We start from the raw sequence: 25,570 nt of genomic DNA, 5'->3' as shown, positions 1-25,570 counted from the left end.
AGTTGAAAGTGCATGTGTTCTCCATTTGTTTCCTTCCACCCCACCTCCCTCTGCATGGCCCCGGGCCCTGGCAACCCACGCTATGCCACTGTGCAACCCTCATCTCCTAACCCCCTGCTCCAGGGCAGCATCCCTCATTTTTAGTCATGCAGTTTAGTGCTGATGGGAAATGCGGGTCCAACAACAACCGGAGAGACACAGGTGAATAGGCTTCCTCCGCCCCACACTTTTCTTGCCTCGACTGAACCACAACGTTACGTTTCAGTGTTTAAAAAACATTCCCCCCCCCTTCTAATTAAAAAATGCATACACTTGCATGTACTAATGAGGGAGTTCCTCTGTATAAGGAAGAACCACTATATCAGTGAAACATCAGAACCACTGATGTTTTATTGTATTTTTAATATTTTGTTGGAAGCTGCCCAGAGTGGCTGGGGAAACCCAGCCAGATGGGTGGGGTATAAATTATTATTGTTGTTGTTGTTGCTGCTGCAGTTCAGTGTTCTCGTTCTACTTCCAAGCTTTTGGGGTGTACATCCCCCTCCCAGATTCTTATGCATTTATACATACAGTGGTACCTCAGGTTACATACGCTTCAGGTTACATACGCTTCAGGTTACAGACTCCGCTAACCTATAAATATTACCACTATTGCTATGGGCCCAGAATGCTTGCAGCTGCATTTCACACACAAGAGGTTCTGTGTACCAGATTGTACCAGTTACAATCACCTCAAAAAGTCGATTGTAGGGTTGGAAAAGTTTCAGAAAAGGGCAAGTGAAACAGTCAAGGGAATGGAATGATTCCTCTATGTGGAGAGGTTGTAGGGTTTGGGGCTTTTTAGTTGAGAGGGAAGTAAGAGGTGACATCAGTGCTTTTTTTCTGGGGGTACACATACCCCTAAACATTTTGTGAATCTAAGTTTGGCTTCATTGAGGGGCAGTATTTCAATATGAGTAGAAAAATGAGAGTACCCCTAAACATTATTTTTTTTTAGGGGGGGGGAAGCACTGGGTGACATTATACAAGCTTATGAAATTAAGCACATCATGGTTAGTAGGGATAGTTTTCCTTCCTCTTTCGTAACACTTGAACTCGTGGTTATCCAATGAAGTGTTGTTGGAAGGTTCACACAGCTCATAGTCATAGCTGTCAACCTTCCCTTTTTTTGTGGGAAAATCCCTTATTCCAGCGCCGTTTCCCGCTGCTATCCTGGATTGTTATATATTCCGTAGACTGTCCCCGGGACTCCTGATCCCTTATTTTTGAGGCTGTTGATCCCTTATTTTCAAATCTGAAAGTTGACAGCTATGCTCATAGTAAACTATGGAAAGTGCTCCCACAAAGGGATGGCCACCAACTCGGATGGCTTTAAAAGAGGATAGGACAAATTCATGGAAGAGAGGGCTATCGATGGCCTGTAGCCATGAGGGCCATGCTCAGAGGCAGAAATGCTTCTGAATGCCAGCTGCTGGAAACCCAAATTTGTGGGTTTCCTACAGGCACCCGGTTGGCTTGTGAGAACAGGATGCCAGACTAGATGGTCCATTGACCTGGTCCAGCAGACTCTTCTTGTGGAAATGTTCAGGGAGGCAGGAGAGGATATATTGTTTAATTATATCCTTCCCAACTTATGTTAACAAGTCCTGTGATTTAGCAGAGTAACATTCCCCTTTTAAAGTTACACAGCCGATAGGTTTGCCAGGCTTGCATAAGCCTCTAAAATAAGTTTCCTGGTAATTCCCCTTTTATTCCCTCCTAAAAAGAATAGACGCGACACAGCCTTGTATGAAAGTATAAAAAGAGTTTACTCACACGTTCTGTTCACAAATGGATCCCAGAAGGCAGACTTAAGTTACAAAATATATGCACGTGGAATCTATCCCATAAGGAGATAGTTCCTTTGTCTTCTCTTGGCTGGCCAAGATAGCATCTCGAGGAATGGAGTCAGAGAGAGATGTGGTGGCCAGTCCTGTGCTTTCGTTACCTGCACAGGTAAAGTCATGCCCACCTCTGGTCACATGTGGAGGAAGTTTGTCCCAGCACAGGAGGAAACAGGAAGTTTATCTACTGGCTGGACAAACATCCCTCCTCATGTCTAAACATGTCCACTCTAGGAATGTTGTATTTGACTGCTCTGTGTTTCACACCCCACACTTCTTAGGAGGCCTGGCATGCAACTCAACTACGACAGCCAGCCAGCAATGCAGGTGTGCCATTTGGCTGGCCCAAAGCCTTTGGGGGGGTGTACTGCCCCATATTCTTGTTCATATATACGGTATCTATATTGGCAGTTATTGGTTTGGGCACGGTAGCACTGGGTCAGAAATTATGCTTCCTGTAGGGTGCCAGTTTCTCAGTGACATGAAGAAGTCTGGATAGCTCAGCTGGTTAGAGCGTGGTGCTGAAAACGCCAAGGTTGCAGGTTCGATCCCCGTATGGGACAGCTGCATTTTCCTGCACTGCAGGGGGTTGGACCAAGTGCGATTCTATGATTCGAGACTTCATATCTCTCCGGGCCACACTTAAGTATTAGGAGCCAAGGGTTTTACACCCCAAAATAACATTTGGGCCATTCCAAATCTAGAGTTGGAAGGGAGACTGAGGGTCATTAGTCCAGCTCCCTGCAGTGCAGGAATCTTGGCCACAGCTGTCCCTAGGTGGGCTAAAACCACCAACCTGGTTAATGCACTGGCCTATTGTACATCAAGGGAGGGGTTAGGACACATGCTCAAGCCCATAACATCTTGTGGAGGAGCTCAAGTCTTGCAAGGAGTCTTGATTTGCCTCGACAGTATAACCTGTGCAGGTTTCACCTGCTTAGTCTTTAAAACTGGGTTGCAGAAAAATTGCGCCCTTGCTGCGGCTACCGATTTCGTTTCACCTGCTCGGCTCCTGCAAAACCGCACCTGGCTCCTTTGCAGAGGAGCTGAGCTGTTGCAAAGAGCTCTGCTTCAATCGCAGCAACTTAGTGTTTACAGAGATTTTATTCTGCTCTCTCAATTGACGGTATGGCTTCCTAAGCGGTTTAGCCGCACTTCTGATGAAGCTAACTCCGAACCGAAAGATCAGCCCTGAATCAGTGCGTTTCCCAGGTCTGAGACAATTCATTTCAGCAGGCCACCGTTTCCTAGAAAAGGACCTTCTTTCCAGAGTACTTCCTTAGCTGCTCTATAAATAACAACAACGATAAATAAAGACACTCTAGTATTGTCTTCCTGTAGCTACTGCTGTTTTCCTGCTTTGTTCCCTTCCCCCCTTCTCTTTCCATTTTGCAGCCCCTTAGCTCCCCCACCGCCCCGCATCGTAGCACAAAGAAAGAAAGGGGGAAGGAGAAACAGGTTTAAACATTTTTCAGGAGTCTTGTCATCGTTTATCAGATCAGCCTGGAGCTTTTAGGTTGGGAGCTTGTCAAGCTGCGCTCCGTCCCCTTACTGTACGGCAGCAGTTCACATTCCACAAAGTTCGGTCAACTCCTGTTGCACCTTCCAGCTACCCCAAGCACTTTCCCATCAACCCATTTGCTTGCACCGCCCCAAATCATCAGCAGTAGCAGCAGGCAGGCTTTACTCTCACTTCCAGGTAAATGCATCTCACGTATTGCATTCAACAGGGAGCTGCTGCAGGCACTCGTAGTATGATATATACAGATCTTGCAAAAGCATGTTTGTGACATTTACACACTGGGTTCTTTTTTGTAGTTGGACACTTAATGCGTGAAGTCAGGGCCAGATTTAGGTTTGAGGAGGCCCTAAGCCAGTGTTTTTCAACCACTGTTCCGCGGCACGCTAGCGTGCCGCGAGATGTTGCCTGGTGTGCCGTGGGAAGAATTAGAAAGATTTAAAAATAAAGTATTTTATAATTTTTCATATTTCTGTTTACTTACTATTTCATAATAAAGTAATTATAAAATACTTTCTTTGTGTTTATTTGATTCCTATTCAAGAGAATTGCTTTATATATAGTCAATATAGGCACAGAGTTAATTTTTTTAACATTTTCTAATCGTGGTGTGCCTCGTGATTTTTTTCATGAAACAAGTGTGCCTTTGCCCAAAAAGGTTGAAAAACACTGCCCTAAGCTACTGAAGGTAATGGGGCCCTTTATATGTCCAGCTGTCTTTTGTCAACAACAAATTGTTGCTGTTTTTTGTGTTGTATATACTATGCGGTCATTTGTGGACCTAATAGGTATCTAAAGCCATTTGCACATGCAGAATGTAGGCATCCTATATATAGTAAAGGTAAAGGGACCCCTGACTATTAGGTCCAGTCGTGACCGACTCTGGGGTTGCGGCGCTCATCTCGCTTTATTGGCCAAGGGAGCTGGAGTACAGCTTCCGGGTCACGTGACCAGAATGACTAAGCCGCTTCTGGAGAACCAGAGCAGCGCACGGAAACGGCGTTTACCTTCCTGCCGGAGCGGTACCTCTTTACTTGCACTTTGACGTGCTTTCGAACTGCTAGGTTGGCAGGAGCAGGGACCGAGCAACGGGAGCTCACCCCGTCGCAGGGATTCGAACCGCCGACCTTCTGATTGGCAAGTCCTGGGCTCCACAGCGCCACCCGCGTCCGTTAACCCTATATATAAACTAGGGATATTTTAGGGAGCAGGCTAGCAGGTGGGGCCCATGACTTACATCATAGGAGCCTACACAACACCAAACACTGTTGCTGTATGTAGGCTTTATTTTATTTGTTTTTTTATCTTATATTTTGGAAATGTACATCCAGTTTTTTTGGGGGGGGCCAAGAGAGTGGGGCCATAAGCTATAGCTTGTTTAGCTTATACGTAAATCCAGCACTGTGAAGTGCTCCCTCTGCAAGGAAATTATGTTCTGGCAGTTAGGGGTACGGGGGGGGGGATTGATTTGATTTGCATATAAAGCCATATTTATCAAATTCACACTTTCCCAAACAAGATGAGAACTGGAACTCTGCCATCCTTCAAAATCTCGCTTCTCCAAATTTTACAATCTCCAACCAAACAATGTTTACCAAAAATGCAATATGTCTTTTTTTTTGGGGGGGACAGTTATAACAGATGAATATATTAATGTAAATAACATCAACTTGCATTATATTAGGATAAAACTCCTGTAAAAAATGTGTACATTAGTCCAACCTTCAGAGAAAAAATGTGTGCACCGGGAGAAATTCACACTACAATCCTGAAGGATTTTCATGAGGATTTTTAAAAAGGAAATTTTCTGCAGAAACCTGGAGAACTGAGCTTAAGATTGAAAAAAAAAATATGAGAAACTGAGAGAACCAGAACTTGACATTACCTTCCGTCCCTGCTAGCAATACAATCCTATGCATTTCTTATTGAGAGTACATTTCTTATTACGGTATGTTTTTATATTTTGCTGGAATTTTGCTGAGTGCCTAGGGAAACCCAGCCAGATGGGTGGGGTAATAATAATAATAATAATAATAATAATAATAATAATAATAATGGACGCCCATTCTTGGTAAGTGTATATAGCATTGCAGCCTAAAGCAGATTTGGATGAAATCCTAATTTTAGACTCCTTTGTTGGAATCCCCCATCTGGAAAAAAAAGTTTGAAGTCTGATATTTATGATATGGTTTGAGTCCATTCTGTGTTTCCCAGAAAGGTTCACCTTTCAGCTATTTTTGTTTTCCTTTCAACATTAGCCAGGCCTTTTTAGAATTAATTTTGCTTCTGTTGATTGTTTTTATCTGGCTTCTAAGATCTCGCTGCCTTTTCATTACCGTGCTTCGTAATGGTTTGGATTGGTTGTACCTGCCTCATAATTGCTCTGCATTTTCTTGTTATGTAAGCTGCCCTGGGAATTTTTATGGAACGGTAATTTGCAAATACTTATAATAAACGCTATAAATACAACATCCAATCTCTGATGCCCCAGGGAAAGGATGAGGGGAAATCCTTCCTTTCTTCATTGGATGGAATCACAGAGATGGAAAATCGCCCAAACATCTCCATGAATTTATGCAACTGTGTCAAGGCACTTTGATCCCCTGTTTGCCAGCCTAAACTGACTGTCAAAACAAAACAAGGAATTCCACATTTAAAAAAAATCAGGGTATATGTTGAAGGGTGTTAGGCAGGCCACGACAGTGGAAATAGGCTAAATAAAATTGTGGACAAGGAGGGCATCTTGCCGGCAAAACCAAGTTTATTTTTGCAAGAGACGGTGCCAGATAGAAATGTCATGTCCAAACTAGGAGCATTTCTCCCTTTGTGTAGAGAGAATATAATCGAGCAATTTGCCATTGCAGCAGACTTCTTCCAAGGTCTTTGATATTGTTATTTGGTCAGCCATTTACGTAAGTGGGTACCGTTTGCATTCCTAAACTAGGCACTCAGATGGCAACAGTTTTAAAAGAGTGCAAAATATTAGATATACACACAAATATACTGTAGTCCATGTCAGGGGAAAGGTGCATCTTAACATTTACGGGCAATTCCTACAATTCAGGTGGTCCATTGGTTGTTCTTGAGATTAACCAGTAAATATCAGAATTTCCTGAAATTTCTTACTGGGCATCTTAAAATCTTACAGCTAAACATTAACATGCAGTACATTTATGGCACTCAGTACAATATATTAAGGGACGCGGGTGCCGCTGTGGGTTAAACCACAGAGCCTAGGACTTGCTGATCAGAAAGTCGGCGGTTCGAATCCCAGCGACGGGGTGAGCTCCCGTTGCTCGGTCCTTGCTCCTGCCAACCTAGCAGTTCGAAAGCACATCAAAGTGCAAGTAGATAAATAGGTACCGCTCCGGCGGGAAGGCAAACGGCGTTTCCGTGCGCTGCTCTGGTTGGCCAGAAGCGGCTTAGTCATGCTGGCCACATGACCCGGAACCTGTACGCTGGCTCCCTTGGCCAATAAAGCAAGATGAGCGCCGCAACCCCAGAGTTGGCCACGACTGGACCTAACGGTCAGGGGTCCCTTTACCTTACCTTACAATATATTATGTTTTCAGGTATTTAAAAGGGTGTCATAAAGAAAATAAAGGCCACTAAAGAATTGGGATGGGCAGTTGGTTTAGGGCGACTGCAGGGAGGTGGGAAAATAATGTAGGCGTCTGAGATTGTCCAAAGTGCTTTTGCCCTTGCCTCTGAAGGCAGCTTCCATGTTGGGGGGTTTTCACAGAACGGTTGGACAGTCATCTTTCAAGGACGCTCTATTTATCAGTGTCTGTCTCTGAAGTCAGGATGAAGGTGAGATGATCATACAGATACCCCATAACACTGTGAATCTGTAGCCTGGCCTAGTAAGTTGGGCAAGGATTTGATGGTATTTAGCTTAGAGCTTGTTTTTACTGCCAAAGCTCAGCTCAGCCACTGTCTCCCTTCGATGGCTCATCCTCCAAAATTCATTTGTGTCACCTGGAAAGTTGGCACGGATGCCGATTTTTTGGATTTGCACGGGCAAAACGGCGGTGGCATCTCATTGGTTCACTTCAGTGACGCCTGCCCACTGACTGGCAGCTAGCCCCCAATATTATCGGCTGCCAAGTTTTGTTCTTTTTAAGCATCTGAAGCACGCAGTCAACATTTTGGGTGATGAAAACGAAATCCAGTCTCTAAAAATACTTCTGGGTGCGCAGTGGCGTAGTGTGGGGAGTGCAGGGGGGCCCGGCCGCACTGGGCACAACATCTGGGGGTTAGGGCTAGGGTGCGCAAATCCATGGGTTAGGGTGCGCAAATTACTTGCCTTGCCCCGGGTGCTGACAACCCACGCTACGCCACTGTGGGTGCGAGTTCCAGAGTTGGAGAGCAGCTGCCAAGAAAGCCTCTCTTTGTTCACTTCTCTGAGTGCTCTTGTGATGAGACCCCAGGGAACTTGATCCATTTTGTTTCCTGGCGGTGGTGGGTTTTTGCCTTTCTTGTGTTCTTGGACTTCTTGTGTTCTTGGAATGACTTCTTGATTTCACGTTTTACTAGTACAGGTATGAGCCTTGAACAGAGAACCTGTGGAAGTTCAAGTTTGAGTATGTAGGTCGCAGCTGTTAACTCTCCCCACACTGAATTACAGTGAATTATTTTGGTTGCTTCTGCACTTTCCTTCTTCGGGGATACATATATATTGCAGCTCAGGACCCCAATACCTTAAGGCAGTGTTTCCCAACCTTGGGTCTCCAGCTGTTTGAGGACTACAATTCCCATCATTCCTGACCACTGGTGTTGCTAGCTAGGGATGATGGGAGTTGTAGTCCAAAAACAACTGGCGACCCAAGGTTGGGAAACACTGCCTTAAGGAATGCCTGTCTCCATATGAACCAGAATCATCTTCTGAGGCACTTCTTTAGATGCCTCCTCTACGAGAGGTCCGGAGGGTGGCAACATGAAAATGGGCCTTTTCTGCATGCTCCCCCTAGGAAGGTTTGGCCATTATACACCTTTAGGTACCAGGCAAAATCCAGGCCCCTGGCTGATTGACATCCAATGCCCTTTTAATAAGTGTTGGGGAGTGTTATTGGGTTGCTCTTTTTTTGTTTTTATTATGTATGTTATATTGTGATTTTTTCCCTTCTTGTTAACTACCCTGAGACCTCCAGGTATACAGTGGTACCTTGGTTCTCAAAACACCTTGGTACTCAAACAACTTGGAACCCAAACACTGCAAACCCAGAAGTAACTGTTCCGGTTTGCAAACTTTTTTCAGAAGCCGAACGTGCTCCGTTTTGAGTGTTACGCTTCCAATTTGAGTGTTACGTTGAGGTCTGCCTGTTTTTGCTATTTATTTTGCGTTTTTGTGGCTTTTTTGTGACTGTGTGGAACCCAGTTCAGCAACTGATTGATTGATTGTGTGTGTGACTGCAGTACGTTGTTTATTGCTTTCATTTTATGGATCAATGGTCTCGTTAGATAGTATAATTCATGTTAAATTGCTGTTTTAGGGGTTGTTTTTAAAAGTCGGGAACGGATTAATCCATTTTGCATTACCTTCTATGGGAAAGCGTGCCTTGGTTTTGGAACGCTTTGGTTTTGGAACAGACTTAATCTGGAATGGATTAAGTTTGAGAACCAAGGTACCACTGTATATAAATTTCATAAGCAACAACAACATATAAGGTATCTTAGGTGTTTCACTTAAACAAGACCTGCCTGCACTTTGAGATCAGCAGATGAGGCCCTTCTAGGAGTCCCTGAGTGGGATGAAATACATGGTATGAGGGCCTGAGAAAGGGCTTTTTTGGTGGTGGCTCCTTGCAATTAGAACTCTCTCCCTACTGAGGTATGTCTGGCCACACCTCTCTATGGTTATGTGCACATCACAGCTGACTCCGGCTTCAGCATGCTCTCACTGCTGGTGTTTGGAGCCGAGTGCACATGATGTCGGCTGCAATTCGTAGCTTCTTAAGAAACGCCCTCCTTTGACGCGCCAGCTTCTATCCCTTTCGAAAACGGAAGCTTGAGGTGTGTACATTCCAGGCAGCTATTGTGCATGGGGCAGGCGACAGCTTCATTGAATTGGAGTTCAGCACAGGGAAATGAATCAGGTTATGGGCTTTGGGTGGAGACATCCTTGCTCCATTTATGGAGCAATGTAGGAATACCACCTTAGACTCAGCAATTGGGGGGGGGGAAGGGGGAGCAGAATGGACTCACTGCATTTCAAACAACTAACGCGTACATGTCTATAGCTTCAGGCAGTTAGTCAAGAAAACACCTATTTTCAAGGGGGTATTTGGAGAAGGAGACCCCTGGTTGCTGCTTCTGCTCTTAGCAATTGCCATTCAGTGATTTGTTGTGTGTTTTTAACAGTGGCATAGCGTGGGGGGTGCAGGGGGTGCCGGCTGCACCGGGCGCAACATCTGGGGGTTAGGGTTAGGGGGCGCAAATCCACGGGTTAGGGGGCGCAAATTACTTGCCTTGCCCAGGGTGCTGACAACCCACGCTACGCCACTGGTTTTTAATGGACTGCGGTATTTTTTATTTGTTTGTTTGTTTGTTTGTTTAATGGATTTTATGTATTCGTATCTACTTGTTTTTCTTGTGGCCTGTGCAAGAAGAAGCCGTTAAATAAATAATAAATAAATAAGTGATCCCAAGCGGCAATTCAAATGTGATGAATTGCCTACAGTATTAGGAGCAAATGTGCAAAAAGTGTGTAGATTACTGTATGTGTCTATATTGCTGTGTGTATACACATGTTGGGAAGTTGCAGCCAAGTGAGACTTTTCAGAACGCGTAAATCCAATAAAACAGATGTATACTAGATACACACACACAAACATATATATACATTTCCCCCAGAAATTTCAGCATGGCACCGCTGTACAATTAGAAAATGCCATTCCATATGAAGCAGCCCTAAGCCTGGTCCTTTCTTTGCAACAAGTTACACCGTACGTAACTGCTTCAGTGATCAAACTGCTTCCCCCATGTTAAACTGATCTCCTTTCATCACCTGATATGCTCGAAACTGTTTCATCTTCATTTAAGTTCCCTGAACATTTCCCCTTTCTTTTGCAATGACAACACACCAGCCTGCCAGGCTCTAGAAACAGAAACACTTTGCAAGACAGCTGCTCCTCAGCAAACCGTTCTAAATAAGCTTTGCAGTAGTTGAGCTGCTGGATCAAATCAAACCAAGGCAACCGCTCCCTCCCTCAATTTTTGTGCCATGGGTCAAATAGAGGGCACAGGGCGGGTAGGGGTCTTCAAGGTTAGGAGGAGGGGTCTCAGTGGCTTAGCGTGGGTTGTCAGCACCCGGGGCAAGGCAAGTAATTTGCACCCCCTAACCCGTGGATTTGCGCCCCCTAACCCTAACCCCCAGACGTTGCGGCCGGTGCGGCCGGGCCCCCCCTGCACCCCCCACGCTACGCCACTGAGGGGTCTAAATCTTGTATGTACGGTGGTACCTCCGGTGACGAACTTAATTCATTCCGGAGGTCTGTTCTTAACCCGAAACCATTCTTAACCTGAGGCGTGCTTTCGCTAATGGGGATTCCCGCTGCTGCTGTGCCGCCGGCGCATGACTTCCGCTGGCATCCCGGGGCAAAGTTCACTACCCAGAGAACCTACTTCCAGGTTAGTGGAACTCATAACCCGAATTCGTAAGGAGGACAGTACGTAACACGAGGTTCCATTGTACAGTAGTACCTTGGGTTAATTCGTTCCGGAGGTCCGTTCTTAACCTGAAACTGTTCTTAACCTGAGGTACCACTTTAGCTAATGTGGCCTCCTGATGCTGCCGCACCCCTGGAGCATGATTTCTGTTCTCATCCTGAAGCAAAGTTCTTAACCTGAGGTACTATTTCTGGGTTAGCGGAGTCTGTAACCTGAAGCGTATGTAACCTGAAGCGTATGTAACCCAAGGTACCACTGTATTTAGTTTCAAGCTTAGTCCTATGCAACAGCACAGCTGTCAACTTTTCCCTTTTTTTTGCGAGGAATCCTATTTGGAATAAGGGAATTTCCCTAAAAAAAAGGGAAACATTGACAGCTATGATGCAACAGGCTGAAAGCCCTGGTGTGTGCACATGTGTGCATGTTCAGGTTATATGTGCTATTTGTACACAAATTTGAATGTTATTAATGTGGACGAGAACAAAGTCATGAGTGTGCACTGGTTTAAGTAAACCTTCTGTGGTCTCTGGCCTATAATTTGCGTCTTGTTTTGGCTCTGCTTCCTGACCCTGGCATTGTCACCTTCTGCCTCCAGGAGAAGACTTTGACCTCTGACCCCTGTTTGACCCAGACATGGCCTAGGTTCACAGAGAACATTGGTACAGTATATCCTCCTGCTTGCAGGTCGCACCTTCGGCTGTGTCTACACATTTTTGCACTCATCCTTGGGCTGAATTCTGCAAGGCATGAGAATATTGCAAGCACATGCCTTGCTACCTTTTTTGCTCCATGGCACCCTAGGTCAAATCTCCCTTTTCTTTTCTTTTTAAGACCACAACTCCTAGAAAGACGTTTCCAAATTGTTTGGAGGAGCATGCACCTTGAGCAGTGGCAATACCATTTCCCCCCCTTCAGCCTACTTTATTGATGATTTTATTCTGTGAACTGCCCTGACATCTTATAATGAAGGAGTTGTAAATCAAATAAATCTAATACATAAAGAAATGATTTGGGCTGGGCGTGGTCACAGAATTCAACACATTCGTTGCGGAATGATAGCACCGTCTGAACGGTCTTGCCCAGGAACTGGGAGCTCTGTTTTGGATAGAGATTCTTCTTTTTTGCAAAGCTGATCTTCCTGCGACGACTGCTCTTCGCATTAATCTGCAAACACTACTTGCCCTTCCCGAATAAGTGCCTGAAGCTATAGCCCTTGCAACAGCTCTCTCCGGTTTGTACAGATCGGAACACACCATTCGATTCACGTCAGTGGAAGGATGCGGAAAACCTCGACTGGATTGCACTGACTATGCCTAGTCTGTTTGCCAACAATACCGCTTAATGGCAACTGAATGATGAAATATGCAGCAGCTAACACATCAGATGTGTTAACGGAAGCCAATTAGGACAAGCAGAAACGACAAAGCAGCAGGTAGAAAGTTAGCGAGATAAATCGTTTCCTCATAGCAGGGATATACTGTACATGCAGGCAATTCGTATTAGAGGGTGAAGCTAAATATCTTTCTTGCCCATGCTACTTGCATTTTGCATTGCCGTTTATCCCTCCCCCAGCACAATCCTTGCCTCATCCCCAGAATTCCAGACAAGTTGGAAACTGTGCAAACATTCCTGCTCTTTTCTATTTTCCCCGTATTACTGCCACTCCATCCATGTTTCCCAGAACCACACCTCTAAACAGTTCCTCTAGAGAAGGTACCACCTGCACCGCGAATTTCAGACTTTGCAGCTGGAATAAACTGGATACTTTTAACCCGACAAGTCTAAATTTGGCCCCATATCCAGAACCGCATTCCTAATTACATTATTTCTTTTTCAGATTGCTGGTTAGACTGGAGAATTAGGGAGGCGTTGTCTGCTTGCTCGTTTGAAACAATGAGGTATAAGCATTTTAAAAGGTAGAAGTGGATTGCGACTCTCCCAGCTACCTGGGTTTAAAAGTCTGTGGCTTGCTGCTGATCTACAGCTTCCACCTCATTGCTGAAAAAGAGCTAAGTAATTTATTTAAATACTTGCCAGCATTTGTGTTCTTTCAGATAGCGTTGCTCAGTGTTTGTTAAACCGCCAAACCGTGAAGGGGCTTGAATGGGTATGTTTCAGGCTATAGAATCTGCCTCTATTGCATTGTTTGAAGGTTGTATTAGGCTGCAATTCTATACACACTTACCTGGAAATAAGTCCCATTGAACTCAATGGAGCTTACTTCTGAGCTGACATGCATGTGGTTAATTTACTGTCTAAGCTCTTCCCAAATGCATTTATCCTGCAGGGGGAGTTGCAAGGGGCTCTCTGGCTTGCTCCAGATTTGAAATTCAGCTCTTTGCAACCCATTTCTTAATATCTGGTGAAAAATGCAAGGTGGAGGAACTAACACTTTCTATTTGGTCTCTCCAATGTGGTGCCCGTGGGCACCACAGCACTCTCAGACACCATTCTTGGTTCATGACAAAGCTCTATGTCTCTCCAAATTTTTATTTTTATATTGGAGAGTTGTTGGTGCTTTATTCTTCTTCATGGGACAAGCACTGCCTTTTTTTGTCTGTGTTTCATTTATTTTAGGATGTGTACAGGTGTTTCAGCTGTTTTGTCTGAACGTCACTAGGTTTTCTCCTGGGAAATGAGTATTTTGTGATCTCCGCAATAATTTCTCCCAATATCCCGAAAGGCTGGGGAGCCCTGCGTTATGTCAGCCGAAAACAATAAACTGGCCTGGAAGGGGAGGGAAGCAAAAGACTAAAAGGCAGAAAATATCCAGAGTAAAAAAGATAGATCCAGGTTTAGAACATACATATCAGCTTGTGAGAAATGTACACTCAGGTTCAACCGCACATTAATGTACTCAAATCTGCAATCACCTTTAAACGAAAAGCAAAACAAAGTTGTGGTCTTAGTACTCAACGAAATTCTTCTAGTATTTACCGTCCTACTTCATAATCGCCGAAGCAAAAAGTTCAATTCAGACAATCATATATTGCCTCCCTGAAATGGTTGCTGACCCTTTAAAAATCCGATCTCCTAAAATATGTTGGATGCAAACCCTGTTAAATTACGTATGTTACGTCATCTAGATTCTCGCAACCAGAAATTTCATCCTTTGTTTTCTATGAGGTCATTGAAGATACCCCTTAGTGGATCTGAGGAGGTGAGGACAGGTTTTTGGGGGGAAACTATAGGGAAAGAAGGCAATTAATCCCTTCTTATTGCCATTATTTGAGAAGGCTAAAAGAACAGATCTTGTCATTGAACTACCGAGATACCTCTTTGTGTTTCAAAAGTGGTTGACTTAATTAAGATTTAGGGGCCTGTTTTGGTCAGAAAACCCAACTGGACTCCCTGAAAGCTGTGTTTGGTCACCAAATGCATCTCTCATTGTCACTTTCTCCAATTCTAATAAAGCTTTTAACTCTGGTGTTGTTCAGAGGTGCCCAATAAACAATACAGGAAGCTGGTTTTATCAAACTGGGGTTAAGAGAGATCTGATTAATCTAAATGTTGAATTGAAGAAATATCCTGGCTGTGCCCTCAGTGTATGACTCATGTCCCTAGAGCAAGGGGAACGGGCTTGTTTTTGTCAGCATTTAAGTCTCTATATTATTCCCACATAACGAGACAATAATAATATAAAATACTGCCCGATGTGCTAAATGTTCATTCTTCCATGTTTTTAAAATAGGGAAACCAAGCAGAGCTTTACAGTAAACATCGAATTTCAAAATACGGTCCCTTTTTAGCCTATTTCCACAGTCTACTTTAGCTCATTTCTTTGTTGTGTCGGCTTAGAAAGGACTTAAGGAATGAATAATATGAAAAGGACTCTTGAAAGATGGAAGAGAGGCTTCTTTAGGTGTTACTCAAGTTAAGATTGCTTTTGTGATTTCTAGTCACATTAGGCTGAGCATTTTCCACCACATATACTTCAAGGAGGAATCTTAACAGATCAGGAGAGAAATTGGAATTCCCGGGAAGGGAAACTGAATTATTAAATGCTGACATCTTTCAATGAACCTTAGATTTGCCTTTACTGTAAGTCTCTGCCCCCCAAAATACAAAGTCTTTGACCACATTTTCTTTAGTGATTATCTTTTTGGTTTGTTGGAGCCTAGATACAACTCCAGTAGGAGCGAAAATTGCTTATTTGCTTTTCCGTGCAAAGTGGCGAAGTAAAATTCCAAGCCGTTACGAAAATCTTCGTCAAATCAGAACTTGTAACTTGCTCGGTTTTCGTTAACCGTGTTTCTGTAGCCCAATGACTTTACGTACGACCAAATCATCATTATTAAAGAGAACAATTGTAGCATAGCCAAAGAAAACAGACACACACTACTCATTCAGGTCAAGTACTTAAGAGGAGACTGAAGGATGGTCACATTATTTAAAACGAAAAGACACATCTGACGAAGGGCCTTTTGAAAAACATTGTCAGTATTCCATTGTGGTCCTTGCCAAAACACTTAATAACAATTAATCTGAATTATACTTCTCCCTCTGAGATGCCATCCTTTGCAACTGGCTTTGCAACATTCTCGTCCGCTGCCTAAAAATTACATTCAGAGGCGTTATATCAAGCTAGTGAGGGCTGAGGCTGGGAGGCGAACTATCAAGCTATCAATGCAAAAAATTATTAAGAAGCACGTCACCCTTCCAAAATGAGAAACCTTGCATTAACCGTGGAAAAAGTGGGAGAATAGAAACGTGTGAATGAAAGCAGGGCACTAAGAGAGAGAATTGAGGATGTGCAGAGACAGGATGCAAATGGGAAAAACAAGCTGCCAAAAGTTTGAGACGAGGGGGAAAGTTAAGCCTTACCACCAAATGGGATAACCGGCTAAAACGTTGGCATCACCGAGGAGGAAAGCTAAAATTAATCCGAGCACGTGGTAATCCATTAGTCCAGGCTTGGTGCTGAGGAGAAGACCACTCTCCCCAAAGTTTGCAGAAAAACATTTAAGTACAAAAAAAACAAGTAAATCAAAAAAACCCAGGCCCTTTCTACCCCCACCCACCCACCCCCACCAAACACAGCCCAGGGAAAAGTCTTCCCGAAGTGGGGAAAATGACTTTATGCCTTGTCAGAAATGCACCTCACTGAACCTTTTCCCCCACCCACCCCCGACGATCTACCCAAAGCTTCTATTAAAAAGTGCTGCGCTTTGGGGATGTCAGGAGACAGCCAATCGGATTGCATGGCCTAAGGTAAGGGATGAGCCTATAGTTCAGAGCTGTCAATCATTCCAACATCTTTCTCTCTCTCTCTCTCTCTCTCTCTCTCTCTCTCTCTCTCTCTCTCTCAACCCCCCCCTTTTGCTTTTGCAACTTTATTCCTACCGCTTGCCAAGGGAAGGGAACAGACAAACCTTGAAAGACAGTTTTCCAGGCTAACAAGATTTCTTATTTATATATATATATATATTTTAAAAATCTCCCAAGGATGTGCATTGCATGGCCCATCTGGTGTGACACGATAAGGCAAGGCTCTTGGAAGGTAAGGAAGGGGGGGCGGGAAGGGGGAGGGAGTAACTGGATTCTGAATTTCGTTTCAGTGCAGGAAAAATGCACTAGATGCAGCTAAATGGCAAAAAGCAAAATTCAGTGCAGCGCGCGATGTGCAGGTCCATGTTAACTAGGCACCGAGTGACCCGTTCCTATTTTATTTAGACGTCTTTCCCACCCTAGCTCAAGGGCTCAGGTCTGGTTAAAATTCAGCTTTTCGCTCACATTCTTCGCAGGGCACTTTTGAGACTGAGAAGATCAGTTCACTGGGGTGAGGAGAGATTCCTTCCTTCACAGAGGGTTATCCCACACCTACGAGAGGCATGGCATTTTGCCCAGAGCAAAAGATTTTTGGGGGTTTGTGTGTGTGGGGGGGTTTTTGTACACTTGATGTCAGAAACTTCCTCCCCCTTTGCGTGCACGTCTGAATGTTGTTAAGGTGCGAGTAAGAAAGAGGGAGGCAGAGGTGTTTTGAAGGGGATGGACGCCAACAGCCGGTGCAGTTTCATGTTAAAAATTGAGCGCATGGAAAATGCCCAAAGCGATTCATATGAGCAAGAACTTTGGGTGTCGCGTGTCAAACGGGTACGCAATATGGACCTGCCTTATAAATTCACCGGAGGAGTGTTCTGTACAATTACACTGACCTGGCAGGCTAAAGTGGTACAATTCTGGACAGCACCGCTTCACATTGCAGGAGAGAGAGGATGTTTTCTGAATGCTTCCTGGCTTTAAACAGCGACACCCTGGGAGTAGTAAACAAGCGTATCAGAGAGAGAATTATGCTACACATTTCTCTCTGGCAGCCCGTTGTGTGTGGTTTTTTTCATGCCAGTGGAAAGATTTAAATGAGGGAGAAAATTCAAAAATACGACATCGCCCTCACCTGAATTTTTAAGTTGTCCAGTGCAGAATCTTACCATCTCAGCCAACTTCTTCCTTCTGGCTGACACACAGAATGGGCCCGGAATTATAATATCTGTGGATACACACACCACAGCCCACACAAAGACATGAGGGCATGTTGTGGCTTCTTAGACCATGTTAGGTCAATCCATGCATGTGATCTGACATCCAGCTCCTTGCTCAGAGCTACTCCCTGAGTGAGCCTGCCAATCTCTGCTTGCTTCCCGGCAAATTTGGCCATCTGGGGAGGAGTGCTTCGATTTGAAAGCAGGTTGGAGGTTTTATCCAAATGCTGACAGCCGGTGAATTTATTTTGGGGAGACCACTTCACTCTTAATTGATTTTGCACCAGTTATTATCAAATAATTGTTTCACTGTATCTGTTGCTAGCTGCCTTGCACATCAAAATTGCCAGGAAAGATAAGGCATCGAACCCTTTAAATAAATAAAACACTGACACTAAGGGTGGGTTACAGTGCTCATACTGTAATATAACGGTAGATTCATTACATATGAAATGTGCCTTGGTGGATGGGGTTCTGCTCACGACCTGAGCTTTGTTTATTGCCAAATCAATCAATATTGATTGATATTGATTGATTGACATATCTGAGGACTGACGGCTCATCACCAGTAGCAGCCATATGTGTACATTAAGAGTGACTCCGTGCGACATGACTTGAATGGCACAGCTAGATCCAGTGTGTGTCTGAAGATAAACAGATGGTTTTACCTCACAAGCAGGTGAGTACAGCTACAAGACCTTTCGGAGTTCCTACAGCACTCATGGATCATAGGGTGATTAACAAAGTGTGTTTTGTCACAGAGAGCGGGGATTTCAAATTTGATATCCTGCAAGCAGCAGTTTACCACTCCAAAGGCACTAGAGAGCATGCGCAAGTTATGCAGCTCGCTTTAAAAAGAAGTTGTTATGTACTGAGGTTCTCACCCTGGGCCAGCAGGGGGATACTGTAGATAGTTTTCACTCAGGTCCACATATGCAAATAAGGGATTGAAAGTGATGTTCAGTGATTGGATAGTTACAGAGAATGGTTACTGTTGCGTTCTAGTGGAGCTCTATATAAGCAGGCTGGCTGAACCCTTCTGTTCTGGCCTGTGAATAAACAAGAGCTGTTTGAAGAATCGCTGTGTCGTCTGATATGTTCACCCACAACTTAACAGAAGTAACTTCATAATTTTAAAATCATAATATAAATGAATGCAAGTGACAAGCTGAAATGGTCATTGCAGATTAATGGGCACATATCACTTAACCCAGAATACTTGCCCCCCTTGAATACTTTTTTATTTAGCTACTTTATTGTATCAAACAATGTGGTGATTCAATTGCGGTAAATAGGTGCATTTCTGATTTCCTTTTTCCTTTCTTTAATTAGAGGAATAAAGGAAGCTGCCTTTAACTGAGAGAAACCATATTGGCCTGCCTAGTTCAGCACAGTCTACAGCCGGGATCGCCAACCTTTTTGACCAGTGGGTACATTGGAATTGTCTTGCAGGCCGGTCACAAAATGGCTGCCGGGGGGAGGCGCACATAGCACAAAATGGCTCCAAAATGGCTCACTCATAGAGAGAAGCTCTTTACACCTCTCTTCCACTCAGAAAAGATGGGTACCCAACCCTGACCTCCAATGAAATGTGGACATGTTTAGGTGTGGGGTGTTCAGTGCAAGAGAAGCTGAGCCAATGCAAACAGGAACTGAGCAGGAACTTGTTTATGAAGTACAGTGGACGCTCGGGCTGCGAACGTGATCCATGCGGGAAGCACATTCACAACCTGCAGCGTTCGCAACCCTCAGCGGTGCGTCTGCGCGTGCGCGGGTCACGATTTGGTGCTTCTGCGCATGCGCAAAGCGATTTAGCGCTTTAGTGCAAATGCGAAAACCTGGAAGTAACCCGTTCCAGTACTTCCGGGTTCGGCACAGTGCGCAACCCGAAATTGCGCTACTCAAAGCGCCTGTAACCCGAGGTATGACTGTATCCCATTTGAGGGAATATTCACAGTGCCACAGGAGGTGCTTTTGAGCACTCTAGTGCTCGTAGGTATCACGTTGACATTTCCTCTTCTACAATGGCCAGCAGCCGTTTCCCAGGATTTAAGTTTTTTCCAGTCCTATCTGGTGGACACGTTGTGGGGATTGAATCCCTGCGATCCAAAACATGCCACAGCCCATTTCTATACATGTGTATCAGTTAAGAGGGGACTGTAACATGGCACCCATGGTGGTTTTCACTGGCACTGGCACATGGTGGTTTTCACTGGCACTGCAGACTCTTCCCCTCCTTTTTAAAGCAAGTCTCTAGGTCTCTTAGAGAGAAAGTTATGAGGCAAAAGGCACTCATAACATCCGTGAAATGAGAGTGGCGTTGGGACCACCTTGCAAACAGCCTAATAGTAAAACAATTGTCATAATAACAGTGCTCGTCTCCAATGTGCTCCTCATGGGGTTCCCATCGGGGCATTTGGCTCTTCACTTTGGGCAGGCCGCATGTGGAACTATGTGGACCATGAAAAGACCCAGCAGAAATCTTTATTTTAATTCTGTTCAGGATACCAGAGGTCCAGTTTGAACGTCCAGCGAGTGAAACATTGCTTCCAGGGGCACACAAGCAAATTTCACCTCACCCGTCCTGTTGCAGCCTGGCTCGGGTAAGAAGGGTCATGTTTTCCATAAAGCTGACTAGCTCTCAACTCCTGGGCTCCTTTGGGAGGGAAGGCATGATATATATATATTTAAATATATTAGCTATGTTGTTTCACTCCTGCAGAAAGCTCTCCCCTGCTCCCGCCCCAACCCTAGGAAAAAGCCAGAGTGGAAATGGCCGGTGGATTTTGCCACAGGGCGCATGACGCGTCCGAGGAGAGTTTGCCTGTACTTGTCCCGCATTCTACAGCATAATCAGCCGGCTGGCCTTGCAAAGGTGAAAGCCATCTCCGAAGCAGCTGCCTTGACTTCCACGAAATCTACCCTGAGGGGGAGAGTTTTACGCTGGTTTTGGAAGTCAGGTGAACAATTAGAACGTAGGCAAAGGAATGGTCGGTTGTGTCTAGGAGAGTCAGCAGAAAACAAAAAACTCCTGATCCGAAAAGCCAGACAGGAAGAGGAAAGGGCACAGCCGGAGGCTGTACAGTGCCAGCTTGTCACATTCAGGAGATCAGGATGACAGGGCACAAAATTTGACTCTTAAAACTCAACAAGATGTAAAACCATCTCCGATGAATCAGGTTGGGGCCCTATGTAGCTCAGCAGAGGCGGCTGACAGTGCATAGTGCTGATTGGCCCCTGAAACTAAATTTATTTATTGTCGTGGGGGTTTTTTAAGAAAGCAAAGAGATACCGTATTTTTGCTCTATAAGACTCACTTTTTCCCTCCTAAAAAGTAAGTGGAAATGTGTTTGCATCTTATGGAGCGAATGCAGGCTGCGCAGCTATCCCAGAAGCCAGAACAGCAAGAGGGATCGCTGCTTTCACTGCGCAGTGATCCCTCTTGCTGTTCTGGCTTCTGAGATTCGGAATATTTTTTTTCTTGTTTTCCTCCTCCGAAAACTAGGTGCCTCTTGTTGTCTGGTGCGTCTTATAGAGCGAAAAATATGGTATTTAAATAAATAAGAAATACAGCATGAAAAGGACATGAGGACATAGGAAGAAGAGCCCATCGGGCCCAGCATCTTCTCAGAGTGGCCAACCGAGTATCTCCAGGAAATTCGGGGAATGAAAGCAATAAGAGCCCTCCCTGCTGTCGTCCCCTGACCCCCGGGCAGCCAATATTCAGAGGAAGGTTAAACTGTAAACCTAGCTATCATATCTCTGCTATATTCGAAAGGGATCGAAATTCTGTGTTTGAGAAAAGTTGGGTGATATGGCCTGCGGTGTTAATTCTGTAGCTTAGGAAAAATTACAGGGGTTCTCTTGTTTTGCATATTTTCTTGCTAATTTAAGCTGCTTTGCATACTTTGCTTTCTGTTTCTGCTAATCATGCTAATCCGTTAATCACGGGGAAAGCGAAGGAGCTTCGCAGGCCACTGCAGTGAAGTGGCTGACAGACAGATGAGGCATCGTCCACTAGGAAGTCCCCTCATGGAAGCATCGCATTCATTTCAATAAACCTTTTATTATTGCTGTTCTTTTTAACACCATAGCTTTCCATAGATTACATCCCACATTTAGTCACTGAGACGGTGGCAGGGATGTTGTTTGGATTTTGTGCCTCGGACATTGAAATAAAATGGTCCAGTCTTAATTTAAAGAAGGAGGATTCGGAGTGGGTTACTTCTGAGAAAGAATTTGAGCAGTCATATTGAAGAGCAAATGTTAGCATCGAAGAATCGGAAAGCTCGTTTCCCCCCTCAATCTCTGTCATAAAACTCACTCAGTGGCCTTAGAGCAGAAATGGAGACTACCAAATGTTGCTTGACTCCTTTTAGCCACAGCAGGGATGATGGGAATTGTGGCTCAGAGGAAATAGCTCTGTTGGTTAGAGCATGGTGCTGAAAACGCCAAGGTTGCAGGTTCGATTCCCGTATGGGGCAGCTGCGTATTCCTGCATCGCAGTGGGTCGAACCAGATGATCCTCAGGCTCCCTCCCAATACGACACCTCTATGATTCTAGGATGCAGGTTCCCTATCCCTGCCTTAGACAAATTGCTTTGCCTCAGACTGGGTTAAACCACAGAGCCTAGGACTTGCCGATCAGAAGGTGGCCGGTTCAAATCCCCGCGACGGGGTGAGTTCCCATTACTCGGTCCCAGCTCCTGCCAACCTAGCAGTTCGAAAGCACATCAAGGTGCAAGTAGATAAATAGGTACCACTCCATCGGGAAGGTAAACGGCGTTTCCGTGCGCTGCTCTGGTTCGCCAGAAGCGGCTTAGTCATGCTGGCCACACGACCCGGAAGCTGTACGCCAGCTCCCTTGGCCAGTAAAGCGAGATGAGCGCTGCAACCCCAGAGTCAGCCACGACTGGACCTAATGGTCAGGGGTCCCTTTACCTTTTTACCTGTAATAAATACGAGGGCAACATTACCGAGGTGCCGTTCAGTGTTGTAAGAGTTGCAAGATATGGAACGTGTAGTGCTCTGAAAACTAAAGAATTGTATATACACACAAACCTCGGTTGTCAAACGGCTCTGTTTTTGAATGTTTCAGCTCCCAAATGCTGAAAACCTGGAAGTAAATGGTCTGGTTTTCTAACATTTTCCAGAAGCCGGATGTCCAACGCGGCTTCCACTTACGTTCGACAACTGAGGTTTGACTGTATAAAAGGCAGTGACTCTGTGCCCTTCCAGATATCGCTCAGCTACGGCTCCCATCTTCCCTGACTGGGCTGATGGGGGTTGGAATTCATTATCTGGAAGGCCACACAGAAAACCTTTTAACTGTAGCATCCCTTTTCGGGGACAACCTCCCGCTAAATATCCATGAGGCACCTTCACTGATTTGGGTGCCAGCTTCATTTCCCACCCCCTTGCAGTGAAAGGGCTTTGTCCTTTAAGGAATTTGGCTCAGTTTTAATGCCGCTTAATGATTTTGTGTCTTCCCTTTTGCTTTTATTCATTGAATTGTTTGATTATACATCTGGCCACCCAATGGGCTCAGTAAAATCCACAGCATGACATACCGTATTTTTCGCTCCATAAGACACACTTTTTTCCTCCTAAAAAGTAAGGGGAAATGTGAGTGCTTCTTATGGAGCGAATGGCACTGCGCAGAGAGGTAGATCTGCGTAGCGCCCCTTCAGCGAAGCGGGAGGAGGAACAGAGCCCCTCTCTGCGCAGCACTTGTCCTGCGAAGCCAGAGGAGGAACAGAAGGGACTCCTTCTGTTCCTTCTCCAGCTTCACTGAAGGGGCGCTGCACAGTTTTCCCTCTCAGAGAGGGAGAACTGCACAGCGCCCCTTCAGCGACGCACCTGTCCAGACTTCTGCCTTAGCCGTTCGCAGCCTCTTTGGGCAGGGGGAGCCTTCATCCCGCTGCCCTGAAGAGGCTTGGCGTGGTTATCCCAGAAGCCAGAACAGCCACACCGTATCCCAGAAGCCAGATTCCTCTTGCTGTTCTGGCTTCTGGGATTCAGAAAAATTTTTTTTTGTTTTCCTCCTTCCAAAACTAGGTGCGCCTTATGGTCTGGTGCATCTTTTGGAGTGAAAAATACGTTAATTATGAAGGGGACGAAATGGTTTTTTTCTCCCCACTTTCTGCCGTTGCTACTACCACCATTCCTAGTTAGTTCTTGCAGAAAGGTAAATAGGAGATCTGGGGAAGAGGATTTGGGGAGGTGGTGGGGAGTGTTCACTTCCTGAGAACTTAGATGGTGATGATGAAAATTTATATACCTCCATTTGTCCAAAGATCTCAGGGCGGCTCACAAGATAAAAATACAGGACAAAAGCACAACATAAATACAGTGGTATCTTGGTTCTCAAATGCATTGGTACTCAAACTACTTGGTTCTCAAACGCCGAAAACCTGGAAATAAGTGTTCTGGTTTTCAAACATTTTGGAAGTCAAAAGTACTTCTGGAACAGATTAAGTTTGGCGCTTTTGTTTTTTCTATTTATTTTGCATTTTTGTTTTTGAGGTTTTTCCGCTTAATTTGTTTTTGTGACTGCGTAAAACCCAGTTCATCTACTGATTGATTGATTGATTGATTGTGTGATTCCAGAAATGGAAAAAAGCCCCCCAACCAAACAAAGACTATCATCACTGCAGGTAAGAAAAAAGAAAAAAAGTTTTATTTTTTATCATCTACAATACTGTCTTATTTATTTTATAGTACAGTACATTGATTATTGGGACGTGGGTGGTGCTGTGGGTTAAACCACAGAGCCTAGGACTTGCCGATCAGAAGGCTGACGGTTCGAATCCCCGCGACGGGGTGAGCTCCCGTTGCTCGGTCCCTGCTCCTGCCAACCTAGCAGTTCAAAAGCACGTCAAAGTGCAAGTAGATAAATAGGTACCGCTCCGGCGGGAAGGTAAACGGCGTTTCCGTGCGCTGCTCTGGTTCGCCAGAAGCGGCTTAGTCATGCTGGCCACATGACCCGGAAGCTGTACGCCGGCTCCCTCAGCCAATAAAGCGAGATGAGCACCGCAACCCCAGAGTCGGTCACGACTGGACTTAATGGTCAGAGACATGTTTTGTTTCAGCTGGGGCAGGTGAAGGCGTCCGGTTGTGCTGATGGAGATGCGCCATGGCGTTTCTTCTCTCTGCGCTCCTCCCAGCAGTCATGACTAAGGTGGCTTATATAACCAACGTAGTCCTGGCTTGTACGGCTAATACCTGGAGGGTGACAAATGCCCCGTCATGTCTGTTTCCTGCAGTGGCTGGGTGTGAAGGGAGCTCCAATGAGACATAGGCCGTGTGGGATTGAGTCTGGGCAACGTAATAGGATGGTTGCTTACCAGACATGTAAATTCGTAGAGGCAACAGTCAATCTCTCTTTGCAGGGAACTTGTTGCTCTGTGAAGGAAATCTTCTTCTTTGGCGATCACTCGTAGCCTAGTAAGATTGTCTTCCATAAACACGGTTTTAACAGTGAGTCCGTAAGTGAGCGTGGAGGCTAATTCTGGATCCACACGTCCTTCCACAGTGGGGACATAGGTTTCTGGGCGGGAGTTGATCATGGTGAGGGTTTGCCAAGCATGCCTTCCTCTCCCTTTCGTCCTGAGTTTGAGCGTCTTCAAAGCCTTTGGTAAAGGCTGATCTCCAATTGCAGCACTTGCAGGCCCGTGTTTCCCAGTAGTCGGTGTTTATACTCCATTTTTAAAGATTTGCCTTGCGAGAGTCTTTAAGCCTCTTTTGTTGACCACCAGCATTACGCTTTCCATTTTTAAGTTCGGAATAGAGTAGTTGCTTTGGAAGACTATGATCAGGCATCCACACAACATGACCAGTCCAACGAAGTTGATGTTGAAGAATCATTGCTTAGACACTGGTGATATTTGCTTCTTCCAGTACACTGGCATTAATTCACTTGTCTTCCCAAGTGATGTGTAAATTCTTAGAGGCAACAGTCAATCCCTGTTTGCAGGGAACGTGTTGCTCTGTGAAAGAAATAGGGGACACAGGCGGCACTG

The 25,570-nt window shown here is 45.0% G+C and overlaps 1 protein-coding gene across 1 annotated transcript in view; it reads right to left on the bottom strand.

Moving 5' to 3' along the window:
- The window catches only part of WNT3 (Wnt family member 3), a 42,232-nt gene extending 26,167 nt beyond the window's left edge, over positions 1 to 16,065 (bottom strand). Inside the window, exon 1 of the mRNA XM_081884340.1 lies at positions 15,895 to 16,065. Within this exon, the coding sequence (XP_081740466.1) occupies positions 15,895 to 15,974 (80 nt within the window). The 5' untranslated portion in view covers positions 15,975 to 16,065. The remainder of the gene's footprint in view (positions 1 to 15,894) is intronic.
- Between the last annotated feature and the right edge of the window lie 9,505 nt (positions 16,066 to 25,570).

This window comes from Podarcis melisellensis (assembly GCF_964234715.1).
Source record: "Podarcis melisellensis genome assembly, chromosome: 13".
In the NCBI taxonomy this organism is placed as follows: domain Eukaryota; kingdom Metazoa; phylum Chordata; class Lepidosauria; order Squamata; family Lacertidae; genus Podarcis; species Podarcis melisellensis.
The sequence above is the reverse complement of the archived record's forward strand: the minus strand, read 5'-3'. Positions and strand labels throughout refer to the sequence as shown.